Raw genomic sequence first — 22,999 nt, 5'->3', positions numbered from 1 at the left:
ATGTCTTGCATCGATGCATCGAGGTGCATATCGGCAGAGCAGGGGGTTTCTCTCCCATTGTTCACAGTTACAAGTATGCGTCATTGTGTGACTGTGACTTGTGCGTGCTGGAGGGTGGAGATTGAGACACCTCCTAGTTCATCTCATGTAGTCAATGTAGTGAGATTGAAGAGGATTATCTCAGAATTTAGACTGAGACATTGAACCAGTGACGAAGGTATGTAGAAGGAAGGGTGCGACACAGCCAGCCTTACAGCAACAACAACAACAGAAAGAACCAGCAAACTACCCCGCGCAGCCGCCCTCAGCCTTCCAGCCTTGTCTTCCTTCAAAGATTCAAGGTCTCAACGTTCCATTCACTCCTTTCCTCAACATGAACCCCTCCACTAGAAAATTCGCCTAGCGTCGTCGTCATACCACCCGTGCAATGAGCAAATCATTGTCAATCCTCTGTTTCGGCAACTCCTTGACAGCAGGATACTACAATTATGGGCTGGATTACCACCCTTACGCCTGGAAACTGGAAGAACGCCTCAAGGCTGCATTTCCAACCCACACCATCCGGATTGATGTCGACGGGCTTCCGGGCGACTTGGTCAATAGCCCCCCGGGGCGTTTTCTGCCTCGCTTGGAGCAGAAATGTAAGCCTTCAAGCGTCCGACATTCCCTACCTACCTCTGTCATACACAGATGAGAAATCAACCGAAAGATCGAACCGATTAAGGCGCAGCAACATCTTATGATTGGGTGATTATGCTTGGTGGGACAAAGTAGGGGATCTCCGCTTCCTGATTCACCCTCTGTTCAATACTGATCTGTGATATACGCAGTGACCTCGGCTACATGTACCCCGCTGAAAAGATCCTTCCCGGGTTGATTCAGGCCTGGACCATGGCTATAAAGAGCGGCGCCAATGTGCTAGCTCTGACAGTCCCTGAATGCGGGGCAGTGCATCAGCGGTTGAATAATACGCGGGCGGAGCTCAACTCGCAGATCTTGAGTTATGATGCTGATAGCTTGTGAGTATTCCAACTCTCAAAGGTGAGAATTGGTTTGACCTGACTGAGTAGTTATGTCTTTGACCTTCACAAAGAGGTTCCCTATCACAGCGCTGCACAGGACTTCAAGGAGAAGATCTGGGATGACGGAGTCCATATGAAACCAGATGGCTATGATCTTGTTGGGAATTTGATCGCAGACCATTTGATTCAATTGCTTAGCTAGATACAAGAGGTAGACTAGGGTATCCAGGACTTTCAGATTCAAATCCTTGGTATGCAGAGTCATACGTGCTCTGAACGAGGCAGAGAGATCAATACGGCCGAGGGAGCAGATATACCTGATAACTCTGAGTTAGACGATAATGCTACATAAGACGAGGCTTTATGAGAGGGTGCATAATATAGAATGACTTCTACCACTCCACTAAGTAAAAAATGTCGTCACCTTTGTATTATTTGGGGTGGATCCAAACAGCTCACGATGGATTCAATAGTAGGATGCATTATCCTCCACCCGGCTTAGTGTGATCTTTCTACCATCGAACCCAATCTCAAAACCCTGCGATTGCTTCCTTCCTTCCTACCCCACACTTACAGACACCTCCTGCATGATGAAGCAACCACAAACTCAACAAGACGACCTGGTCTTTGTGAACATATCGCGACCCGATGAAATCAAGTCCGCCTCCACCCAGCGCACCATCCGACGTACGGTCATGCGGGACATCGGGAGATCGCGTCGGACACAGCGGAAGCCACGAACCTGGGCCTTGTCCGTGAGACCGCCCATCAATCCAAACACGGCGGCCATCGATCCTCTTCCTTCATTGACGAATACCAGCATTCCGGCTTCCATTGACCCATGCAATGCCGCTTACTACCCTGTCCCTCTCGACGACCGAGAACTACAGCTGATGCACTTCAGTACACTCCCCACATAATTATTCATCCTACCATCTGAGTGCTTAGCTTACCAAATACAGTGACAAGCGACAAGGACTATGTTTTCCGACCGTTTCGCTCCGTCTGGTTCTCCATGGCGTTGACCGATCCCAGCGCCATCTTCGTGGCCTTGGCGAACGCTGCCATGTTTTTTGACCAAAGAGTCCGCGCGCAGGAGTTCAAGTATGAGACAAGCTCCGAGTGCTTAGCGTACTACGGAAGATGTGTGCAGCAAGTAAGGGCCCGGTTGGGAAGCGTCAAGGACAGTCTCAGTGAAGGTGTAATTACCGCTATTCTGGGATTGATCTGTCATGATGTAAGGCAGGCTTATTCTCGTGGGTCACTGCATTGGAAGACTGACTAGTGCTCAAGCTTTATGTTGGAATGGGCGATCGATGGAATACTCATTTCACCGGCCTTGAGCGTATCATTCGATGCAGAGGAGGGTACGATGGTCTCTCTCCTAATGTGGCCTTGTTTGCCTTTTGGTATGATTTTCAGCTGGCAATGCGACCTTCTCGAGGAGGTTGGACATGAGCTGACGGTTTTGTGACTAGGCTCGATGTTGTTGGGAGTGTGGCGGAGGATGCTCATCCTCGAATGCCAAAGCCATCAGGGCTCGCAGAATACTTGGATGCGGTCCCTCCGGATGTTATAGCGCCCTCGGTAAGAGGCCTGCTCGATGATTTGTCTATCAGAGACGGGGCCTTCTGTGATGTGGCGATCGCCTTCAACTACGTGGCATCTGTCGCTATCACCGTTGATAGAATACAACGTCACTCCGAGCCATCCTGGCAGCGTGAAGACAGCCTTACCATAATCAAATTGTTCGGACCAGCAACACACTTCCTTCTGTTCATGTCGAGGCCTATCGATCTTGATTCCAGCCCGCAAGAAACTAAATTTCTTAGAGAAGCCATACGGTTGGCTCTCCTGTTGCTCCTTGCAGTTTTGAAGAAAGACGTCTTTCGGTTCACTTCAAGCGAATGGCCACACCTGCAGCGCAAATTCACAGCTTTTGTTGCCTTCCTACCCGTGACCAAGTATGATGCTCTATGCTTGAAGCTATACTTGTGGGCGCTGGTGACTGTCTCATTAATTGCAGACCCGAACCCAAATAATTTGTATACGGCGGAAATCAGGTCCGCAATCAGTTCTCTAGGCATCGATGTCAATGACGCTTTGAAATTAGTTAAGAGCATTCTTTGGGTTGACGCGTTGCACATTCAGACCGACCGGTTGATTTCACAACTTACCCCAGCCAACATGTAATTAGAATGAGTACACAAACAAGCTGATCTGAAGCCACCCTCAACCACCCACTATTCCGCCACTGACTGAGATTACTTGCCCCGATATCCATCGACTTTTCTCGGAGCACAACAGAAGCACCGCATCCGCGACATCCTCCACAGTGCCTACCCTCTCTTCTACCCGGGTCATGGGTACCATAGTCTTGTGAATCTTCTCTGCCACATGGGGTGGCACACCGTCCGTATCCACGGGACCAGGTGAAACCGTGTTGATCGTTATGCCGCCATGACCGCGGCCCAGCTAAAGGAAAATCAGCACGCTCTTCTACTACATGCTTGTACAAGAGTACAGATGCATCTCAACTTACCTCACCAGCCATAGCAAGTGTCAATGCATCCGTTGCCGCCTTCGAGGCGAGGTAAATTGGCGACCCTGAAACTCCTAGCTTTGACGCAACGGAGCCGATGTTGATGACACGACTGCACGGGGGCATGTGTGCCACGGCAGCTTGAACCAGATAGAGAGGCCCAAAGACATTCACGCCGAAGGTGGTTGCCATAGACTCTGGGGTCGCATTCAGTGCAGGACCAGGAAACCCCGTTCCTGCATTGTTGACTGCAAACCTCGAATAAGCCATCAGATCTCGGTAAGCGCTAAGACAGAGCTCACCTAGTATATCGATCTTTCCAAACGCGGTGACCGTCTCCCCTACAAGTCTTTGTGCCTCCTCAGGGCGGGAAATATCTGCCTGGACGACAAGTACCTTTCCGCCTGCAGCAACTAAATCCTCAGCCACTGCTGCAGCGGAGGATGCTGTTGACGAAGAGACGTAGTTGATGACAACAGATGCACCATGTTGTGCAAGAGTAGTGGCTATGCCGGCGCCAATGCCTCTCTTCTTGCCTGAACCAGTAATGAGGGCCACTTTGCCTTGGAGGCTAAGAGAGGAATCGGACTGGGCTCTCATTGCGAGGTGAAACTTGTGATTCGAGGTTTTGGACATTCGAGAGAAACGAAGCGCCTTTTATGTCCTTTTCTGACCTTGAAAAGGACCCATCGGAGCTCTAGCGAGCCATTTCCTGCTTATGAAGGATGCCGTGGACTACAAGCTGTGAAGCATGAGCCTGGTGGTGGAGGCTATACTTGATTGCCTATTTGGGAAAACGGTATCTCAGCCGTGCATATTGACCTAGCTGGAATGAGTTAGGCATTTCTCCACTGCTCGTGGCCATGCGATGATGCGACTGGTTCGCAGCCGAAACCTTGGGTATCTGCGGTCTTTGGACTCTCAATATCAAAATTGACGGAATCGCTTCAAATTGAAGAGATTTTTAGTTTCTATAAGCCCTTCCAACTTGCCGTCGATAAGGTCGTTGTCAACACCATCATTGTAGGCCAGAGTGCTAAGCTAGCTTGACTTAGTGCCTTTTTCTGCCACCGCCTCTTCGTTTGCACTGGTTGTTCACTAATATGCGATGGTGCTGAGAATGAGGTGAGATGAGCTACTATACTAATCATCCATTAAAAATGTGGATTTAGTGGCTTGCTCAAGGGCTCCCATAGCCAAGATCATTGACGGGTCCCAGCTTACAACACAAATTCCATATAATCAATACTATGCCTGGAAACATAACGGACCAAGTAAGGTTCGAATTGCTCAGACACATGGATCCTCTGATTCCTGCAGAATGCAACATGGTCGTCTTATAGACGAAGACCGCTGCGACTACAGTACCGAGGACAACACATGTCTTTTGCCAAGATGAGGCTGAATCTCCTTTTCTGCTTCTTCAGGTGGGCTGTCGTAATCGTATCTGATCCATGATGAAGAATGAACTATCCACACACATAAGGTGAGGCGGTGAAGTCTCTTGGCCAATGAAAAGTCAGGAAATCTGTTAGTATCGCTGCCAAGAAGACTAAAAATCAGATTCGACCCAATGGCACGCGCACAACCAACGTGGATCGTATTTTTATACACTGATATGCAGTACTGCATATTACGGAGTACATACTAGTACCATTTGAAATCATTCAGTTCTGCCCAGTGACGGAAGAAGACCACGACAATCAGGGGTCAACCTGACAATGGTCCGACAGGGTAATGATCGTGTGGAGTAGTCGGGGAAACTGAACTGCCCGAGGATCAATCTAACTTTACTTTGGGGCTAGAAGAATAAAGAGAAGGGGGAAAAAAAAGAGAAAAAGAAGACGAAAAAGCAGAAAAACCCCTGGAAAAAGAGAAAGACGGGGCCCGTAAAGGAAGACATTGCGAGGCCGGAGCGGAAGGATGCTTGGACCATCCGTCGTCTACACAACTCAACATTAGCACTACACTTTCTCCGTCTTGCGGGCCGCCTCTTCTTCCCTTCTTTCTTCTTCAACCTCCTGCTTCCTCACGGTTCGCCCTCCCCAATTCGCACTTGCGTCTGCGGCTCCTTTTCCTTTTTTTTCTCCTTTCTCTTCTTCTTATAGCCCTTTTTTGTCTTTTCCTGTTGCCCTCTGGGTCGCTCTCCTTCAGTACGCTCTGTTGGTCGATCATCCCCCTTCCCGCGCGCTCTGTCAAGTCCCGGTGCTTCACATTCCGCTCCGCTCGGTACTTTTTCCCCGTGCGCCTTTCTGCTTTCGGTGGCTTGAAGAGGGCCGTTGGATACGAAGAGGGAGGCATCACCGGTCCTTTGTCCAGCACACAAGCAGGCGATATATTATCAGTCACATCCTGCTACTCTGTTCAGTATGGTTCGAGGACGGAGATCGAGCAATCTGGGTGCGGACATCCGCGGTGACACTGGCGCACCGGCCATGTCTACCATGAACGAAGTCAGCCCAATTGATGCTGAAGCCCCGAATTGGGACAAGGTATGATCACATTACGCCCCATCGTTGGCTCTCACTGGCATCTGTCTCCCCTTCCACTCCGCTCACTTCACCATTAGGTGCTGCAGTCCAGTGCCTCCGATGACAAGTCGATTAAGCCGCCTGCGAAACGCCGCAAAAAGTCCTCTTTGCGCCGCTTCAAGGATGTTTGCCTAAAGCACACCTGGCTTCTGCCGTTGCTGATCCTCATTGTTCTTCTCTTCCTGTATGCGATCAACCCGACAAAATCGAATCCGCTGCACAGCGCCATCTTCCTGTCCTACCCGCAGCCCCCGAAGTACCCTGGCGGTCCGATCATGTACGGCAAGGGCCCCAAGGATATTGCTTTCGTCTCCTTCTACACGGTGGTTTTGTCATTCACTCGTGAATTTATGATGCAGCGCTGGATCCGACCCTTTGCGGTGTACTGTGGCATTCGCGGAAAAGGCAAAACTGCTCGGTTCATGGAGCAGGTGTATACAGCTATCTACTTCGGAATCTTCGGTCCCTTTGGTCTGTACGTCATGTACAGATCAGACATATGGTATTTCAACACTACGGCCATGTTTGAAGGCTTTCCTCACCGGGAGCATGAGGCGCTGTTCAAGGCCTACTACCTGCTGGAGGCGAGCTACTGGGCGCAACAGGCGATTGTCTTGATGCTTCAGTTGGAGAAGCCACGCAAGGACTTCAAGGAGCTGGTGGCACACCACATCATCACCTTGGCCCTGATTGGACTGAGCTACAGGTTCCATTTCACTTACATGGGTATCGCCGTGTATATTACGCACGATATCTCTGACTTCTTCCTTGCCGTATGTACTCCAGCCCTCCCCTTAACCCAAGTTGATAATAACATGGTTGCGTTATAGACTTCCAAGACCCTCAACTACCTCGACCACTGGATCACCGCGCCGTACTTCGGTATGTTCGTCGGCATGTGGATCTATCTTCGCCACTACCTGAACCTGAAGATCCTCTGGGCTGTTCTGACCGAATTTCGCACCGTTGGACCTTTCGAGCTCAACTGGGAGACTCAGCAGTACAAGTGCTGGATCAGTCAATACATCACCTTCGCCTTGCTGGCCAGTCTGCAAGCTGTCAATTTGTTCTGGCTTTTCCTGATTCTGCGTATCTTGAAGAACTACCTCATCAGTGACATCAAGAAGGACGAGAGAAGCGATGACGAGGATACGGAGGACGAGATTCCTGTTCCCGAGGCAAGCAGCCATGCCGCCATCGCAACGGGCATCGAGGAGCCGACCCTGAGTGCCCGCAGCAAAGAGAACAAGACCCCCCAAGTCCTTGTGAACGGTCAGCCGGTGAACAACAAGCACTAGTCAATTGCAAATTGCAGTCAGAATGGTCTCCTACTATCCAGCTGCGGCGAAAGTGCGCATCCTAGCGGTCCATCCTGGGATCGTGTAGCCCACCCTTGTGTGAGGCTTGTCTATAACTTTTAACATTCCCAAGAACATTTTATGGCATCCATGTTCGAACTCCCTTTTTTCATTTCCCTTTTCCTTTTCGTGAACAAACCCGACAGTTGTATTTTCTCCATGTCTTCTTCCCTCTGCATGGTTATCAAGTGCAAGTGGGTGTATGAGGGTAACGGCTGGCTTTGCATGCACCGTGTTTTGTGGTGTCGGTCATTTGGGCGGGCGTACCTGGGGATGCAACTTTGAAATGGATATAAGCGATGAATCTGCCACGACTGCGCACTTCCTTTTTCTGTTTCTTGTTTTCTTTTGATGGCCGTGCGGAGAGCGGATCTTTTCTTCCTTTTCCGGAGAAGTGAAGGGCGCATTGGGACCGCCTGCAGATGTCTAATCTAATATAGTAATAGATCCGCGCTGGCTGACAATCGGTCGGTGCGATTCACTTTCGATTTCCTCCAGACATTACCTCCCGTGCATAATCACATGCCAATTGGCATTAGCATTTACTGGTTTACTTCCCGATATTTTCCAGATCCAGACTCACAATGTCCGATGCAGGAACCAAACAGGATACGAGATTATATCAGTACGTTGCTGTTTCAAACAATTCTTGAGGAAAATTCATGGTCTTATACATGAAAAAAAAAAATAAAAAAACATTGCATCATACAGAAAACCCCCGGCCGAAGCGAACGAGGAATTTTGGTTGTCTATCTACTGCTGCGGACGATCCGGAGACACCGTCCCCTTAACCTTGGCCGTCTCCGTCTCGCCCTCCCCCTTGACACTCTTCCCGGGCTCGTTCACATGCGGATGATCCGTAGTGGCATTGGAAATCCCCTCCTGCTTGCCGGAGATGGTCGACGCATTCCCCGCTTCCTTGCGAGTTGAGGGCTTTTGGGTCGGAGTTAGCATTCCTCGATCACGATACAGAAGTCTAGACTTTTCGGTCCAAGAATGAGGGGGGGGTAAAGGATGTTGGAGGGAAACCCACCTCATCAGCCTCCGACGGCGCCTTCCCATCCGTCGAAGCGGTTGCTGCTGCTGCTCCCGAGTCCGACTCGGTCTTCTGTTCGGCGTCCCGGTCCGGTTGAGGGGCCGAGTCCTGGGCCGAGGCGGATTCTTCCTTCTCGATCGGGGCCGAGGTCGAGGTCTTGCCCTTGGGTTCGCCGTGGTGGTGCGTGTCCGGCGTGTCGTGCGAGGAGGCGGCGGCTTTGGGGCCCGTTGCCAGGAGGTAGTAGGCTCCTGGAATGCCGAGGCCGAGGGAGCCGATGAGCCTGGTTTTTTTGGGCGGGTTAGTTTAATTGGTTCTGGGGGAAAGAGGGGGGGGTGTCAATGGTGAGTGGAAGAGGAAGCCAATTGAGCAAGATTGACACAGGTGAAGGGGGCCTGGAGGTTTAATCTCACTCCACTCACCAAGGAAGATCGGAGGACTTGTTGGTCGATTCGGCGGCTTGGGCGTATGTTCGACGAGCGAATTGCTGGGTGGGCACAGTTTGTCGCACGGTGCCGAGGGCTCGGGCGGAGGCGCGGAGGATCTGAGGGCGTGCGAGAACCATTGTGTTTTTTTGATGGATTCTAGGGTCTCTTGAAGGTGGGATGGGAGGAATTGAGTGTGTGGGATGGTAGGGATGAAGCAATTGATGTGGGTATGGTATAATTGGGAGGGGGAGGAGAAGAGAGAAGGAAGGAAGAAGAAGGAAGGAAGAACAGGAAGGAGAGAGGAGGGATCAAGGTGTGAAAAGAGGAGGCTGGCTGGATTTCGGAGGGAGGAGGAACGATGATGGTATGACTTAATGGCCAGGGAGTTGTACTATAGTTGTAGTTACACTGACGGAGCGGGAATTGCCGGCGTGATCTTATAGCTTATATAGAGTAAGAGTAGTTGAATTGTACTCAAGTTATTATTGATTACACCAAATGATGTAATGTCCCCATGCGGAGATCAACCGCGGTGCTTCTTCCCTCCCGGTTATTTCTCCGTATTGAGCTATACTTAGCTTACTACTTGAGTATGTACTTGCCTATAACTTCCTTTTGCTTCTCTGATATGCATTCATTGTGAGCATCACTGCCTACAATTCGTTGAGCCTCTTCATCATCAACGTTGCATCCTCACTGAATGCAATGGCTAATCTTGGTGTGCTGTGGTGGCTGAATGCGCGGATGGCCGGTGTCGCCTTCCGGAGAAGCTTACTGCAGCCTCAGGCAGCCAGCTCCGATAGCATCAGCTCGACTTGATTGACTATCCGTAGTTATCACAATCACTATCGATCCGACTTTCATTCCCCTCACCACCTCCCTCCACTCTCCCCTTGACGTGTTGGCTCATCTCCTAAAGTCTGTTGCATTCTCTTGACCCCTCTTTACACCATCTCTACAAAGGCTTGTACTTCGTTCTCACATCTCTGTTCACAAGCGCCCACCTTCGACACCTCAAATTCCAGTGCGGGGCTTCATCATGGGGGACCGACAAGCAGTGCAGCACACTTTGAACAACTTGCTTCATAAGCTGGATGATCCCGATCCGGATATGAGATACATGTCCCTCAATGATCTTCTTGGTCTTCTGAACAACCCAAACTCGTCATATCTGGCTCATGACCAAGGCTCCGCCTCGAAGCTGGCCGAGGGCCTCCTCAAGGCGCTTGATGATCAACACGGCGATGTCCAAAACCAGGCACTGAAATGGCATGCTCCCCGCTCTCTTAATCATCACACACACAACTGACTCCTCTATAATGATTAGTCTCGGTCCTCTCGTTCACCGACTGCCATTTGAGAATCTCGCCTCTCTTCTCGAAAAGCTCACCAACCTCACTGCCTCCCAAACCATCGATACATCCGTCCCCAACACCGCGCTACGATACATCGTCACTGCTCTCCCTCGCCCTCAAGCTGGACAGCCCCCCAGCCAAGAGGCCACTTCGGCTTACTCGGCGGTGTCTCGTGTGCTCATACCTCGTCTGACGGGCCCCATACCATCACCTTCCAGCAGAAGAGGGTCTGTTGTCAAGGGTATGCTCGAGAAGGATCCATCCAAGGGGTTCAGCAGCGATGCCATTGATGTTCTTATTCAAGTTGTCACTTGCTTCGGACCACTCTTGCAGGAAGCTGAGCTGACCGCCCTGCAAAACTCCGTCATGTCCATTGTTGATAACGACACGGCTGGTACCGTGGTGACGAAGCGCGCACTGGCAGCCATCTCGGCCTTGGTCCTTCATTTCTCCGACCATCAGCTTAACCTCTTCGTGAAAGATCTCACCAAAAAGTTCAATTCTCAACCCACTACGATCCACCAGCGTCACCTTGTCGCCACGGTGGGCAGCATAGCGAAGAGCGCCCCCGCGAAGTTCGGGCCCTACCTTCCAACGCTGGCGCCATTCGTGTTCTCAGCCCTTGGTGAGGATGCAGTGGCACCAGTCAGCTGAGCTGACTTTCTTGTGATGCTCCGACGGACTCCTCAAAAGACAAATTCCAATGTAATGTAGGATCTCGTCTCGATAGATTGATGAACTCCCGGTTATCGCTGGACCTCGTGGATTGTTATACCCTCAATGAAAATCATGGTCTCATATCTACTTTCAGAACTAGTCCACTTGTGCAAGATCACCCCAGTTGTATTCTGGACGACTATCTGATATCGCCAACGATGCGCGCCTCCTGCTCGCCACGGCTGGTTGGCAGGGATGGCAGCCACTGCCGTGCCCGCGTAACTTCCCGATATTTGGATATGAACTGCTACCCCGAGGAGTTTCTAGGGAAACCTCCAGGAACCGAGACATATATTGTGCTTTGAGCTGGTGTTTCTGTCGCAACTGGGCTATCAGTCAAGATGGGCATGTCTTGACGAGGAATACATGGAAGCAGGGTATGTGGTTCTTCCGGCTGATTGCCTGTTTTTATTGCAGTCCAGCATTTGAAATCAGGCCAGAATTTCTCAGGCAACGACAGTGTCTCAGCACCAATGGAGATTTGGAGGTCTTTCCCATCGCGACTGCCTCATGGTCATGTTTGGGACAAGCTGGCCGCTTCCGGTTCACAGAGTTGATCATCGCAGCTTCCTCCTCTGTGTTGTCGGCCAGCACATTCAAAGCAGCTCTGATGCTTCTTCCTCCAGCTCTCTTCCTATTTCCTCCCACAACTTCAACATCTTATTTTCCACACAAGACTCTTATCGTGTTGTATTACATTGCATCTTAGCCTTCGTATACACTTTACCAGATTCAGAGTCGGCACTATGCGTATGCTGAATTGGGCCCTCCCCGTTTGGGGTCTTGCAGCGTGCACGACTGCCCGGAACATCATCACTCTGCAGTCGAACCATCAGGTGTCCCCAATTATTCCTCGCCCCCAGGACGATGTTAGCATTCAGCCACTTGCAGTGCGTGCACCAGCTGGCATTCGATGCGGCTCCGGGGTTGGCAAATGTCCAGAGAAACTTTGCTGCTCCACTGCCGGTAGGTTTTCTTGTGCCTCTGACCGGCAAGATCCATTCTGATGCTTGCAGGCTATTGTGGAGATTCCAGGGACCACTGCAGCTCTCCTGACTGCCAAATCGACTACGGCTATTGTGACGCGCACATGACCCCAGGCGGATCCTCCACCGAAGACATTCCCCGTCCTCTTGACGGGGCTGCCCTTTACGGACCTAATATCATTCGATCCTGCACTGTCCCGGGTACTGTCGCTCTAACCTTCGATGACGGGCCCAAGGAGTTCACAAAGGATCTACTCGATCTTCTTGACCGGTACGAAGCGAAGGCGACCTTCTTCATCACCGGCAACAACAACGCCAAAGGTCAGATTGACAGCCCTGGAATGCCATGGGCAGGCTTGATTCGACGTATGCACGAGAGTGGCCATCAGCTTGCCAGCCACACCTGGTCTCACCAGGATCTTAGCAAGATCTCACGGTCCCAGCGTCGCATTCAGCTGTTGTGGAATGAGGCCGCTCTGCGGAACATTCTGGGATTCTTCCCTACATACATGCGCCCTCCTTATTCTAGCTGCACGGCCGAGTCCGGCTGCCTGGCGGATATGGGGGAGCTTGGCTACCATATCATTCTATATGATATCGACACAGAGGATTACAAGCACGACAGTCCAACGGAAATCCAACGCTCCAAGGATATCTTCGATAGTAGTCTGGATGCTCGGACTGCCTTTGACCGTCCCTGGCTTGTGATTGCTCATGATGTTCATGAGCAGACCGTCCATAACCTCACGGAGCACATGTTGAAAAAGCTCACCGCCGAAGGATTCCGACCAGTGACGGTGGGTGAGTGTCTTGGAGACCCTCCCAAGTACTGGTACCGTGAAGACAACACTGTCGATGGCCGCAACTCGAGAAAGGAGGTCTTCCAGGTTCCCTCGAAGATAGTCTCATTCGACGGGATGTGTGGCGGCAATGTCACATGCGATGGGTCCCGCTTTGGGCCTTGCTGCAGTGGAACCGGATTCTGTGGCAACTTGACCACGTTCTGTGGCGAGGGCTGTCAGATTGACAACGGAGTTTGTGACAGCAAAAAGGAGGTCGTTGTCGCTGAAGAAGATCACGCCGACTTCCGACCATCTAGCAAAGTCATATCGAAGGGGAAGCCTGCCAAGTCGGGTGCGAGTCGTATGCTCCAGCCTTCGAGATTTCCCATCGAGCTTGCGGTATTGCCTTTGCTTGCTGTGCTGATTGGATAAGTCAGGGATCGAGAGCCTAGCATACTAGACTTGGCATGGTACGTCATTGATATCCTGGGTGCAGCCTGATCACTATGATTGTGAGTCTGCATGTTTAATAGGCTGAGCTTGTGCTTTGTAAGACGTTTGTACACTCCTTTGAGCATTGATAAGAATGTTATGAAGCTTGATCATGAGGGTCACTGGAGAGCAATGATGATCATTTCTGGTTCATTGGCAGCTTATAGAAGCATCCCGTCGTGGCCTTAGTCGAAAACCACCATAGATATAACAATCGAGAAACAATTAAGTATAAGCACAGTAAAAAGCAAAGTGCGCCCTTGTGGGTATTCCGTAAAAGACATGACTCATGCTTAGATCGCGATTATACAGTCTGGAGCCCCCTCCTCCCCTCAAACAATATACGTATATTGAAAGAATAAAAGTAAATAAGAGACTCCTATTTCGATTCCCAACGACCGTTAAGTTCTCTGCTCGGAGAACTGGGAATGGGAAATCACCGCTTAACCACTTTCAACAATGGGGCAATCCGCGCCCGCCGACTCAGCCCGACCCGGAAGGGCACCTTACTCGACGACGAGATGGGACTGTGCTTGTCGGGGCCCTTGTTCGGTTTCAACGGGGTGACAGGAACCGTTTCGACGGGCTGCGGGTCTGGCTGCGGATGGGGAGTGGGATCTGCTTGCTTTGGGGGTGGCATTTGCTCCTCCCCTTCTCGAACACCCTGATGAGCATTGTTGAGGTGGTTGTCGAGGGAGTCATCATCCAATCCTTGCTGATTTTCCACCGTATCACTCTGCTCAGGGAGACGGATCTGTTCTTGCTCTCCCAATGCCGGAGTGTCGGGCTCGGGCTCGGGATTCTTTCTCTTGCGGCCGCGTTTCTTGGGTGCTGGTGCTGCTGGTGCCGCCGCCGCCGCCGCTGCTACGAGCTCGAGATTCTCGCTCGCGTTGGGGACGGAACTAGTCTCTGTGGATTGATGATGGGCTGGTAAGGGGGGAAGTTCGACCGCGGAGCTAGGGCCCCGACGTGGTCTTGCGTCTTCCTCCTTTGTTGTGTCTTCCTCGACCCAGAGTACGTCGGGTTCGATGTCGGATTCGTAGGTCTTTGTCAGGGTGATGGAGGTGGTTTTGCCGCGTTTGAGCTTTTTCTTCTTCGGTCCTTTGGGTTTGACGGTAGGGGTGGTTGTTTGCGAGATTGGGGATTCTGCGGGCATGTTGTTGTTGTTGTTTTCGGTGAGATTGTGGTTGTGATTGGGGGAGGGATCGGTTGTCGTGGGTTGCGGTGGGGGATCTTGATTCAACGGTTCTGAGGGGTCGGTGGGCGCTGGTTTGGGGTTCTTGGGCGGTCGGCCGGGTTTGCGCTTTTCGGCTTTGTTGTTGGTGTTGGGGGGTTCGGTTGTGGTTGGAGGGGGCTGTGAAGGGGTTTGGGTGTCTGTGGTGGTAGTAAAGGGCTGGGCTGCTTCGTGATCCTCGGCGTCGTCGTCGATGACGATCACGTTCGAGGTGGTTGAGGCATATGATTTTGGCAGAGATGGTGCGTCTTCCTGCTGCTGCTGCTGCTGCTGCTGCTCCTGCTGTTGTTTCTTCTTGCGGCCGCGTTTCTTTTCCACCACGGGGATTTCCATAGCTGGCACTTGAATAGCAATCAGCTCATCCGTGCTCAGTTGAGTAGGGAGCAGTGGCGTTGACATGGCGGTCCGGTTCGGGGTTGGGTTGCTCGTTGGTGTGCTCTTGTGTTGATTCTCGGATTTTGAACGGCTTGCTTTGACAGCTGATGGGGCGGGGGAGAAGGGTTGAGTGTCGTGCGGAGAGAAAGGAGTCGCTTGGAGGGAGGCCACTCGGCGAGGAGAGGAGGTCGGTGCTACTTCGGTGGGGACGGTTGCCGCGGAGTTGCTGAAGTTGTTATGATGATGGTGGTCGGTATCCTCAGGGTACACATTCTGAAGAGGTGGGAGCGACGCCTCGAAGACGTTGAAGGATGACGAGGATGTTTGTGCGGCCGCGGAGGAGGGATCGAAGCTTGGGATAGAAGAGAAATCGTGATGGTGTGGTCGTATTGGCACTTCGACGTGGGTGTGCATAGTGTAAAGATCGGAGAGAGGTGCTTCGTATTGCTGGGGTGGCGGGGTAGCATTGAGGCTGGAGGTGTTGGGATGTGTGTTGGACGATAGCGAAAGCCCCGCCTGCGCCGAATTGATATTGCTATCTATGGCGCTGTACGATGATGGATCGCTGATGTATGGATAGCCGGTGGGGTTAACGCTGGTCTGTTCCTCTAATTGTCGGGGTATCATGGTTTCTGCGTGGATCGATTCCGAGTAGCCGTGTTCATGGGGATGTTGCCTTGATGGGTCAACCATCTGAACCTCATCGTCGTCAAAGAGTCGTTGCTGGGCGAGGCCAATCTCAGTCATCATCGAGCCTTTTGCAGAGCCTTGGTTAGGATGAATGTTCATGATGAAAGCAAAGCAAATGCATGCAACTCAAGAGTCCTACCCATAGATCCGCCTCCCGAATTCGTGGGGACCCATCTCTCTGGTGGTTGGTGCTGTGGAGACGAGTGCCCCGGAGGCAGTCTTTCCTGAGACTGTAGATATTGGTCGAAGTCGATATTCATGCTCGCATCATAGTTGCCCTCAATCTCCTGGTGTCTTTGTACATCGGCATGTAGGTGGTCGTCGGCATGCGCGTCATCGTATTCCTGCACCGGGGAATGGGGTCCCACAAGAGGATCATCCTCATCGTCCGAGTCTTGAATCACACGGTCATAAGACATGTTCTCGGCTAGGATCGTGCATCGACGGGACTGGGAGGCACTGCCAGCTGTGCTGTAGTGTACACAGCCTTCTGCTAATGAGACTCGGTCAATTCCAATAATACTTGGTCTTGTCGCGTCCCGCCGATACGAAAATCCCCAGATGACGCGAGATCACGTGGTGATAAGACTGACCTCCCTCTTTAGACAAGTAACTACAGTGGCTACGGAGTAGTTAGGTCATATTTAAATCGAAACACCCAAACACACCAGGTATGTGATATCATGATCTATTCACATCAAATGCAAGGCTGTGCTAGAAACAAAAAGGCTGCATCACTCCATAGTACTCTGGGGTCGCATCACCCCCCGTCCGAAAAACTCGCTGATAACCCCGAATCGGTCCCTCGAGCGCTGCAGTTCTCCCTTGAACAGGTCGTGTTGATCTGCCGATTCGACCTGCCGCTTGCGGATGGCTTTGATGGTAGAGTTTTGTGGTGCACAAGCTGGACATTCCGCATCTTCGTCCACCCTGTTGAGGCACCGCTGGTGGAAAGAATGTTTGCAGAGAAAGTGAACCGTAGGCAGATCGAGTGCGCCACCGCAGGAGTTACACCGGCGCGATTGGAATACTACCGGTTGGGCCCCCAATTGCTCCAGCTCCTTACGCTTACTTTCAGTCTCCTTGCTGTAACTATTGATCAATCGGCGGTTCTGGATGCTAATGTTAGCGCGAGAAAAATCATGGATCGGGTAAGGTAACAAACCGTAGAGATTTCCTTCCTTTCGCGTTCAATGTTCTCGCTGAGGTACTTCTTGACACGACCCATCGTGACGACTGCGTTGTTACTCAAAGTCTGAATGACCTGCAGCGGGGTCATAAGGCCAGCTTCGTCAATACGTTTGAGAACAGCATCCAGTTCGTCTCCTGCTTCCTCGAGAATCTTGGGGCTTGAAGCAAAATAGGTAAGCGCATCCACGTAGAGCTGCGGATCTTCCGGTCCATATTTCTTCAACGCTTTTATAGCACCGCTGGTATCCTTTGCCGATGTAAAAGAACGGAAGATGTCTGATCGCAGACCTTCTTGCTCGCGGACAAGAGTGGATCCCTCCCGGAAGCCGGACAAGTCGGATAACAGCAGCACACTCGAGGTGGATATAGGTATCTAAGAATATCAGTAACGAAGTGAGACCGGTCTGGGTGATTCCCCTACATCTTTCCCCTCGATGAGCTTCTTGGCTTTGTTCTCCCAAGCCTCCTTGTCAGTAGCATCCTTCTTCCGACCTGCAGTATCCAGATACATTTCAAAGAGGGTTGTATAGAGGTCAATCTTCTCATCCTCTTTCAAATCCTCTTTCTCGATAAGAGCTTCGAGGAATGAGATGAACTCATCGGGGTGGCCGACGAATACTGAAAACGCGGTTCTTGGCTTTGGAACCTGATATTCTATCAATTCTTCGACATCTTCACCTTGAACTTCGCGTGAGCTTTCCAATGGTTCAGCCTTCGGTCCAGAACTAGCATTCATCAGAGGAAGAGGGAGAAAGGCTGCTAGACTCTGTAAAGTGCTACTCTGCTGCGCTTGTGGTTCAACGGGGGTCTCAACTTCAGTCCTTGGCCTGTACTGCCCCTTGTAGTATTTCGTGAAGAGCTCAGTGGTTTTCTCCGGGCAATTGGAGAGCAACACCCGGGCATATTTCATCAGGTTGTGGTAAGCCTTGAATATGTCAGTCTAGAAAATGGAGTTGAGTGCATATTTACTGACCAATTCTGGATCCAGCCTCCAAATGTACTCCAAAGCCTCGGCGTATTTCTTTGAGTCCTCAATCAGGATATCAACGACCATATCATTTTCACCATACTTCGTGGCAAGATAGGCTGCTTGTTCGTAATACCCACCCTGCCTACACATTGCGATGGCAGTCTCAAGGTCAAACTTCAGCTCTCCAGGGGCTTTGATGAATTCATCTAGTTTGGTCGTGTCCTTCAATTTGGCGTAGCAATTCAGTAGTAGCGTGGTGTGATCAACTGTGGCTTTATCATGGTCGTGTAACTCCTCCAGATATTCGATGAGGTTGTGTATTCGCTGGGTATCCAGATACTATACCCTGCTCAGCGCACTCATTGGCAACATGGAATTTGGGGCATCCTTACCTTTCGAATGACTTGCGATGGTTCTGTGTTGTCAATCGCTCGAAGATACTGTTGCATTGCAGTGTCGTAGTCGCCCCTTTGATATAAGAAATCTCCGTACTTTCGGTAGATAGCATTCTGCTGCAGAGTGTCCACACCAGTCTTTTGGGCGATATTGATAGCCAGAATGTATAGGTTCCGTTGATAAAGAATCTCAAGCTTCTGTTGGAGGGTCTTTTCGCGATACCGATAGAGCTACCAAGTCTCAGCATCGAGGTCAAGTCCGAGCGGAAGTTGACATACCTTGCCATCCGTGGTAAGAAGAAAGAGATCGCCCCATTCGATGAATATCTTTTTGACGGCAGATACGAGCGACTCGGAGTGCGCGATGAATTTCAAATCTGTGTCCAGGAGCGTAAACATGGTCGTCTTGAAGATGTCGTCCGCCTGGCTGACATTGAGGTTGCGCAAAGCGTCGGGCCGCGAGGATGTGTCGCGTGGCGGGCAGACCAATGCGATGTAGTCCTTAAAAATGTTGATCGAGTCTTTCCGACTTTCGAAAGCGTAACTGGGTCCGCGTCCGTGTGACCCATAGGTATATATCGCATCCTCGCGAGCAACGAGAACATCGCCGGTATCCTTGTCCAGGCACATGCAGCCAACGGCACAGCCCATGTCATCCAGGATGCGCGCCGGTTGGCCCTGACCTCTGCCAGAGATGATCTGGGCCAGCATTCGGCTAGTCGTCGAGATATATAAGGTCGCGACCGGGCCACTCTGTACCTCGAGTCCCGTCACTGGTTCCTCCGACTCGAACACAATGCGCTGCCTTGCTCCGCGGTCGTGAATCAGGTCACCGCGGATAATCGTGACAGACCCATTCGCAAATCCAACTGCCACCTGGGACAGGTCGTCAAGAGCAGTGAACGCAGAAACCTAAGCCATCAATATGGTGTCTTCGGATCCTGACGTATAATGTAGAGCACATACGGGAAATATCCTCCTCGCATTCTGGATGGACGTCGTTGACAGGCATCGTGGGGCACCGGTCTTCTTCTCGATCTTGTCGAGGGCCCAAACCTTCAATATCGGCTCGTTCGGAAGATCTTCCGCGATGGTCAACAGCAATGAGGATGCGTCTATCTGCTTGATGTGTGCGATCGAGCCGGTCTCCGATGCCTTGAACGAGCGGACGAGTTTGAAAGACGAGGAGATGATATGGACAAAGCCATCGTTGGAGCCGAGGAAAAGGTGAGAGGAGCCGGAGCAGAGGGAGAGAATATCAGACTATGTTAGACGCTGTATCAGCAGATAGAGCGACGAGGCTGGACGCGAACAAAAGCACGGGGGGGGGGGGGGGGCATACACCGAGAATAGATGAGCTCTCCTCCGGGAGCTTCACCGACGAGACATCGAAGAAGTTGAACGCTTTCCACTAATTCAGGGCGCATTAGTAACATGAGGAGGCTGAGGAGCTAAAATATGGAGCGTGCAGTCTCACTGATGTCAAAGCCATTTGGACACAGCCCACGCCATGGACTGAGGAGGTGAGCGATTAGCGGGATGGGGAGGAAGTGCAAGCTGGAGTGACATCGACTTGCGTGGAGTAACTTAAGACTAACTAGTCTCCATCCGCCGGATGAGCTCCGCCGCGCTAATTCCGCCCGCCCGCCCGTATCTCCGACTGTGAGGTCATTGTTGGAGCTTTTCGGATTGTTTACATCTTTTACTTTTGTGGAGGTCGAAGTGCACTGCAGTTAGTTGCAAGCTTGATATAGCAATTTAACCTATCTGGCATAGGACCGAGAACTATGCTCTTGATCTATTCTTGTCTCTGATGTCAATTGCATGGTGGGTTCGTGGTGGTGGCGTTTCTGTATATTCTTGCAGGCACGAACCTGCGTTTCTCAGAATGGATCACATCATAACCAACCGATCCTCAACGGTCTTAAGACACTTCGAACCGTATGGGAAGAGGGATTCAGGATAAAAGACGTCAAGTATTCAATAAACTATATTCACAAGGTTATCATATCTCATAATGTGCGTCTATGTCGCTATGAAGCCCGCATGAAAGCTATGCCCGCAAAAAAGGGGGAAAGAAAAAAGAAATAGCTCAATGTACAAGAAGACTACCAGAGAACCAAGACCGCCTCGTGGCGCCACAAGCAAGTGATTGCCGTGATCGTCTTCTAAACCAAGTCACCATCAATGATCTTCTTAAGCATCTAGGCTTACCGCTGATGGGCCAGTGCCGGAGGATGACCCCTTCTTATTCGGATGTGCGCATCGTTTGATTTCCTGACCTATGTCGAAGCTTTCCTTTAACCAGCTCCCGGCCTCAGCAATTGCTTCGTTGAGGTTGAAACTTTCAGCACCCATCGCGCCTCCCTGACCGTCCTCACCCGTGGTAGGCATAGTTCCGGAGAAGGTCATCTCCAAATCTTCTCCCTGAGTGGGATCTAAGAGATCCGCATGATCCGGCGGCTGAGATGATTCAATATTGAGGCTCTCGTCGTTGGCATAGTCCGGGATGGGGGAGGATAACGCCCCCTCGAAAGACGATCTTCCTGGCTTAGTGCTAGACTCAGGATATTGTGGAGTCAAAAATCGAGGTTTAGACCTCTTCTCAGTACTGAGCGTGAATGGCGTGACGGCGTCAATGAGGTATTGTGTGCTCATCACGGGGCCTTTCATCGTCCCAGGTGCCTTGTTGCCTGGCATGTTCTCGAGCCCACCGGGTGTAGCCACTCTGCAAAACGGCGTGATATCATTGCGAGATATAGAATTTGGGTTTGCAGCCCGACCAGGAGTATTTTCTGGGCTTTCGAGGTCTTTCTGAAATGATATCTGGGCGTGAAGAAGAGCGGCCTGTGTATTGAACTGCGGGTCGGGAATAGTCTCTTCGTCACTCTGAGTATGAGCCTTTGCGGCAGAGATCGTATGTAGCGAGGTAGCGTTGTGCGTAATGGCTGGATTCAGGGGGTTATGTTGCGCTGAGGGTAATTTGCCACTCACGTTTGCCGCTACATGCTCGATGTTGGAAGATGCCCCCTCTGTCGATGAGATGACTTGAGATGTAGCAGCATCTGTGACCTGCACTTCGTCTGTAACCTGCGACTGAGAAGCAGGCGCACTTTTCTCATTTGCGGCAGGGGGATCGGGCGAGTCGAGCCGGATAGCGTCTTCCGGAGATGCGCCGTGCGAGGGTTGGTTATCATGGCATTGATGGTCGTTGTCCTCAGCCATATCGATTTGATTGGGACTATCTTCTTGCTTCTGATGCGCAGACGTAGACTCGGCCTCCTGCTTGCCGTGTCCGGAGGTCTTTGCGCGCCGGTACTCGAATTTCGGCAGGTGCGAGGACGAGGAAAGGACATAAAGCGAGCCTTCCTGGTTTGCTGCATCGGAAGAAATTCCTTGGGGATCAGATTGACTACTGCGCTGCTCCTTGAAGGCAGGAACCTTGACACTGTCCGGTACACGATGAACATCACGTTTGTCCTCACGCAAGTGATCAAGATCTTTCCGATGATCCCTGACTGCCCATCGGTAGTCAGTCGCGGGTACTTGTATGATGTTGTCCTTTGCTCCCTGACGGCGAGACGATATAGTTGCCGTAGGGGATGTCGGCGGATTGACAGTTCGAAACCCAATTCCGGCACAGTCCTTCTTCAGCCAACCTCTGTTTGTGTGTGGAGACGGGTGGCCCTTGGAGACAAATGTATCTTTTGGTGTGGCGCTTGCAACTCGTATATCTCTGCTGTTGCCCCGCGCTCGTTTGTTAGAGGATCCTGTGGTCGAATTCTTCCCGGATTCAAGATTCGGAATTGTCTCGGGATGTTGAGTGGAAGGTTGCGAGCGTTGTGTATCACGAGACTCGTGGTGGTATAGTGGTCGTTTTCGCGGATTCGTCTCCGGGATCACTGGCCGTTTTTTATTCTCATCCTCGGTACCCTCCGATCCGCCATGCCTGCACCGATCCTTTCTCCAAGGATTGACCCATCCATTGTCGAAAGGTCCTCGAAGCGATGCAGACAAAAGAAAAAGCGGTGAGCCCTGTAGATAAGCTTCAGCAAGCTTCTCAATTCTCCGATGTCGAGCCAGACGCTCAGTAGGATCTAAGTCGTCATCGGAGCCAGCAAGAGTGTCGAGGTCACTGTCCGGTGGGGGTAGCGAGCATGAATCGAAGGAGAGCGGGGATATTGGGCGACGAGGTGGCATCGGTGAAATGATGATGCATTCATTGATCGTTCGGATAGGGGGAATTCAAGGGTGCAGCAGCTTGGCACTGGCTGCATCTGGCAGAGAATGGGGGAATTTTCGTATTGTAGAGTGACCCTCATAGCTTCCGAAGTAAGTGATTGTCAGGACATCATCTTTTCATCCTCAGCTCCAAACTGTTCGAAGTGTCTAGGCTGCTGTCTGGCTGTCACGCGAGAAGAAAAACCACTTAACGCGTGGATTGAGTGGATGCCCCAGCAACGTGTCGTTGGCTGGGGTTATGTCAGCACCCGTCAATTGTTGACTAGTTACTTACCCTTTTCGGCATTGTATTTAATCGGGACCGAGGACTGTCGTGGACCTAATTAAGTAACGTCAACTTTCAGGCTACAACTAATCAGTCGTGAGTTTAAGTGATACTGCCTACAATAGGTTCATGGCAGCCCTCAATTGAGCCCAGCACAGCTTCACACAGTACTTATTGCCTGAGGTTGTGGGGTTCTGGCTGGACTCCTTGGAAACAGGGAATATTAGCCCTGCTAGTATCATTGTTGTTGCGCAGATGCCGATATCATAATAGCTACAGCCAATTTTATCATTATCTACACAGGAATCGAATCAAATCGGCTTCAGTTCTTTGGCCAGTAGTGCGCTTTATACAAGGAACTGTAGCCCTAGCACTTGCTGGGTCCTTACCA

General features: G+C 51.2%; 11 protein-coding genes across 11 annotated transcripts; 6 read left to right on the top strand and 5 right to left on the bottom strand.

Moving 5' to 3' along the window:
* Window positions 1-427: 427 nt before the first annotated feature.
* On the top strand, window positions 428-1,381 carry BO66DRAFT_421134 (SGNH/GDSL hydrolase family protein; the record flags this gene model as incomplete). Its single annotated transcript, XM_025649931.1, has 4 exons — window positions 428-641; window positions 725-770; window positions 831-1,019; window positions 1,071-1,381. The coding sequence occupies 4 exons, from the start codon at window positions 428-430 to the stop codon at window positions 1,222-1,224; spliced, it is 603 nt and encodes a 200-aa protein (XP_025502955.1). The 3' UTR covers window positions 1,225-1,381.
* Window positions 1,382-1,612: 231 nt separating this feature from the next.
* Window positions 1,613-3,215, top strand: BO66DRAFT_439521 (uncharacterized protein; the record flags this gene model as incomplete). Its single annotated transcript, XM_025651163.1, has 4 exons — window positions 1,613-1,925; window positions 1,985-2,259; window positions 2,316-2,431; window positions 2,501-3,215. The coding sequence occupies 4 exons, from the start codon at window positions 1,613-1,615 to the stop codon at window positions 3,213-3,215; spliced, it is 1,419 nt and encodes a 472-aa protein (XP_025502954.1).
* Window positions 3,216-3,254: 39 nt separating this feature from the next.
* On the bottom strand, window positions 3,255-4,164 carry BO66DRAFT_402412 (SDR family NAD(P)-dependent oxidoreductase; the record flags this gene model as incomplete). The annotated part of the gene is made up of 2 exons (XM_025648818.1): window positions 3,255-3,497; window positions 3,565-4,164. 2 exons carry the CDS (start codon window positions 4,162-4,164, stop codon window positions 3,255-3,257), a joined length of 843 nt encoding a protein of 280 aa, XP_025502953.1.
* Window positions 4,165-5,933: 1,769 nt separating this feature from the next.
* BO66DRAFT_402411 (TLC domain-containing protein) lies at window positions 5,934-7,393 on the top strand (the record flags this gene model as incomplete). The annotated part of the gene is made up of 3 exons (XM_025648817.1): window positions 5,934-6,056; window positions 6,134-6,868; window positions 6,926-7,393. The coding sequence occupies 3 exons, from the start codon at window positions 5,934-5,936 to the stop codon at window positions 7,391-7,393; spliced, it is 1,326 nt and encodes a 441-aa protein (XP_025502952.1).
* Window positions 7,394-8,099: 706 nt separating this feature from the next.
* On the bottom strand, window positions 8,100-9,346 carry BO66DRAFT_392632 (uncharacterized protein). The gene is made up of 3 exons (XM_025647570.1): window positions 8,909-9,346; window positions 8,487-8,769; window positions 8,100-8,386 (listed from the first exon to the last, which is right to left on the bottom strand). Exons 1-3 carry the CDS (start codon window positions 9,049-9,051, stop codon window positions 8,207-8,209), a joined length of 606 nt encoding a protein of 201 aa, XP_025502951.1. The 5' UTR covers window positions 9,052-9,346; the 3' UTR covers window positions 8,100-8,206.
* A 498-nt stretch (window positions 9,347-9,844) lies between these two features.
* BO66DRAFT_115387 (uncharacterized protein) lies at window positions 9,845-11,003 on the top strand. The gene is made up of 2 exons (XM_025641857.1): window positions 9,845-10,183; window positions 10,242-11,003. Exons 1-2 carry the CDS (start codon window positions 9,954-9,956, stop codon window positions 10,921-10,923), a joined length of 912 nt encoding a protein of 303 aa, XP_025502950.1. The 5' UTR covers window positions 9,845-9,953; the 3' UTR covers window positions 10,924-11,003.
* Window positions 11,004-11,505: 502 nt separating this feature from the next.
* On the top strand, window positions 11,506-13,434 carry BO66DRAFT_115389 (chitin deacetylase CDA6). The gene is made up of 2 exons (XM_025641858.1): window positions 11,506-11,952; window positions 12,003-13,434. The coding sequence occupies exons 1-2, from the start codon at window positions 11,733-11,735 to the stop codon at window positions 13,184-13,186; spliced, it is 1,404 nt and encodes a 467-aa protein (XP_025502949.1). The 5' UTR covers window positions 11,506-11,732; the 3' UTR covers window positions 13,187-13,434.
* On the bottom strand, window positions 13,435-15,799 carry BO66DRAFT_115390 (uncharacterized protein). The gene has a single exon (XM_025641859.1). The coding sequence runs from the start codon at window positions 15,642-15,644 to the stop codon at window positions 13,683-13,685; it is 1,962 nt and encodes a 653-aa protein (XP_025502948.1). The 5' UTR covers window positions 15,645-15,799; the 3' UTR covers window positions 13,435-13,682.
* A 403-nt stretch (window positions 15,800-16,202) lies between these two features.
* BO66DRAFT_392630 (tethering complex subunit PEP5) lies at window positions 16,203-19,662 on the bottom strand. The gene is made up of 9 exons (XM_025647569.1): window positions 19,579-19,662; window positions 19,444-19,512; window positions 19,068-19,364; window positions 18,381-19,013; window positions 18,099-18,332; window positions 17,710-18,045; window positions 17,158-17,661; window positions 16,711-17,109; window positions 16,203-16,657 (listed from the first exon to the last, which is right to left on the bottom strand). The coding sequence occupies exons 1-9, from the start codon at window positions 19,591-19,593 to the stop codon at window positions 16,280-16,282; spliced, it is 2,865 nt and encodes a 954-aa protein (XP_025502947.1). The 5' UTR covers window positions 19,594-19,662; the 3' UTR covers window positions 16,203-16,279.
* A 161-nt stretch (window positions 19,663-19,823) lies between these two features.
* On the top strand, window positions 19,824-20,244 carry BO66DRAFT_115344 (uncharacterized protein). Its single transcript, XM_025641856.1, has one exon. It carries the CDS (start codon window positions 19,926-19,928, stop codon window positions 20,190-20,192), a length of 267 nt encoding a protein of 88 aa, XP_025502946.1. The 5' UTR covers window positions 19,824-19,925; the 3' UTR covers window positions 20,193-20,244.
* BO66DRAFT_392629 (uncharacterized protein) lies at window positions 20,121-22,499 on the bottom strand. Its single transcript, XM_025647568.1, has one exon. The coding sequence runs from the start codon at window positions 22,299-22,301 to the stop codon at window positions 20,298-20,300; it is 2,004 nt and encodes a 667-aa protein (XP_025502945.1). The 5' UTR covers window positions 22,302-22,499; the 3' UTR covers window positions 20,121-20,297.
* Between the last annotated feature and the right edge of the window lie 500 nt (window positions 22,500-22,999).

Source organism: Aspergillus aculeatinus, assembly GCF_003184765.1.
Source record: "Aspergillus aculeatinus CBS 121060 unplaced genomic scaffold BO66scaffold_30, whole genome shotgun sequence".
NCBI lineage: Eukaryota > Fungi > Ascomycota > Eurotiomycetes > Eurotiales > Aspergillaceae > Aspergillus > Aspergillus aculeatinus.
The sequence above is the reverse complement of the archived record's forward strand: the minus strand, read 5'-3'. Positions and strand labels throughout refer to the sequence as shown.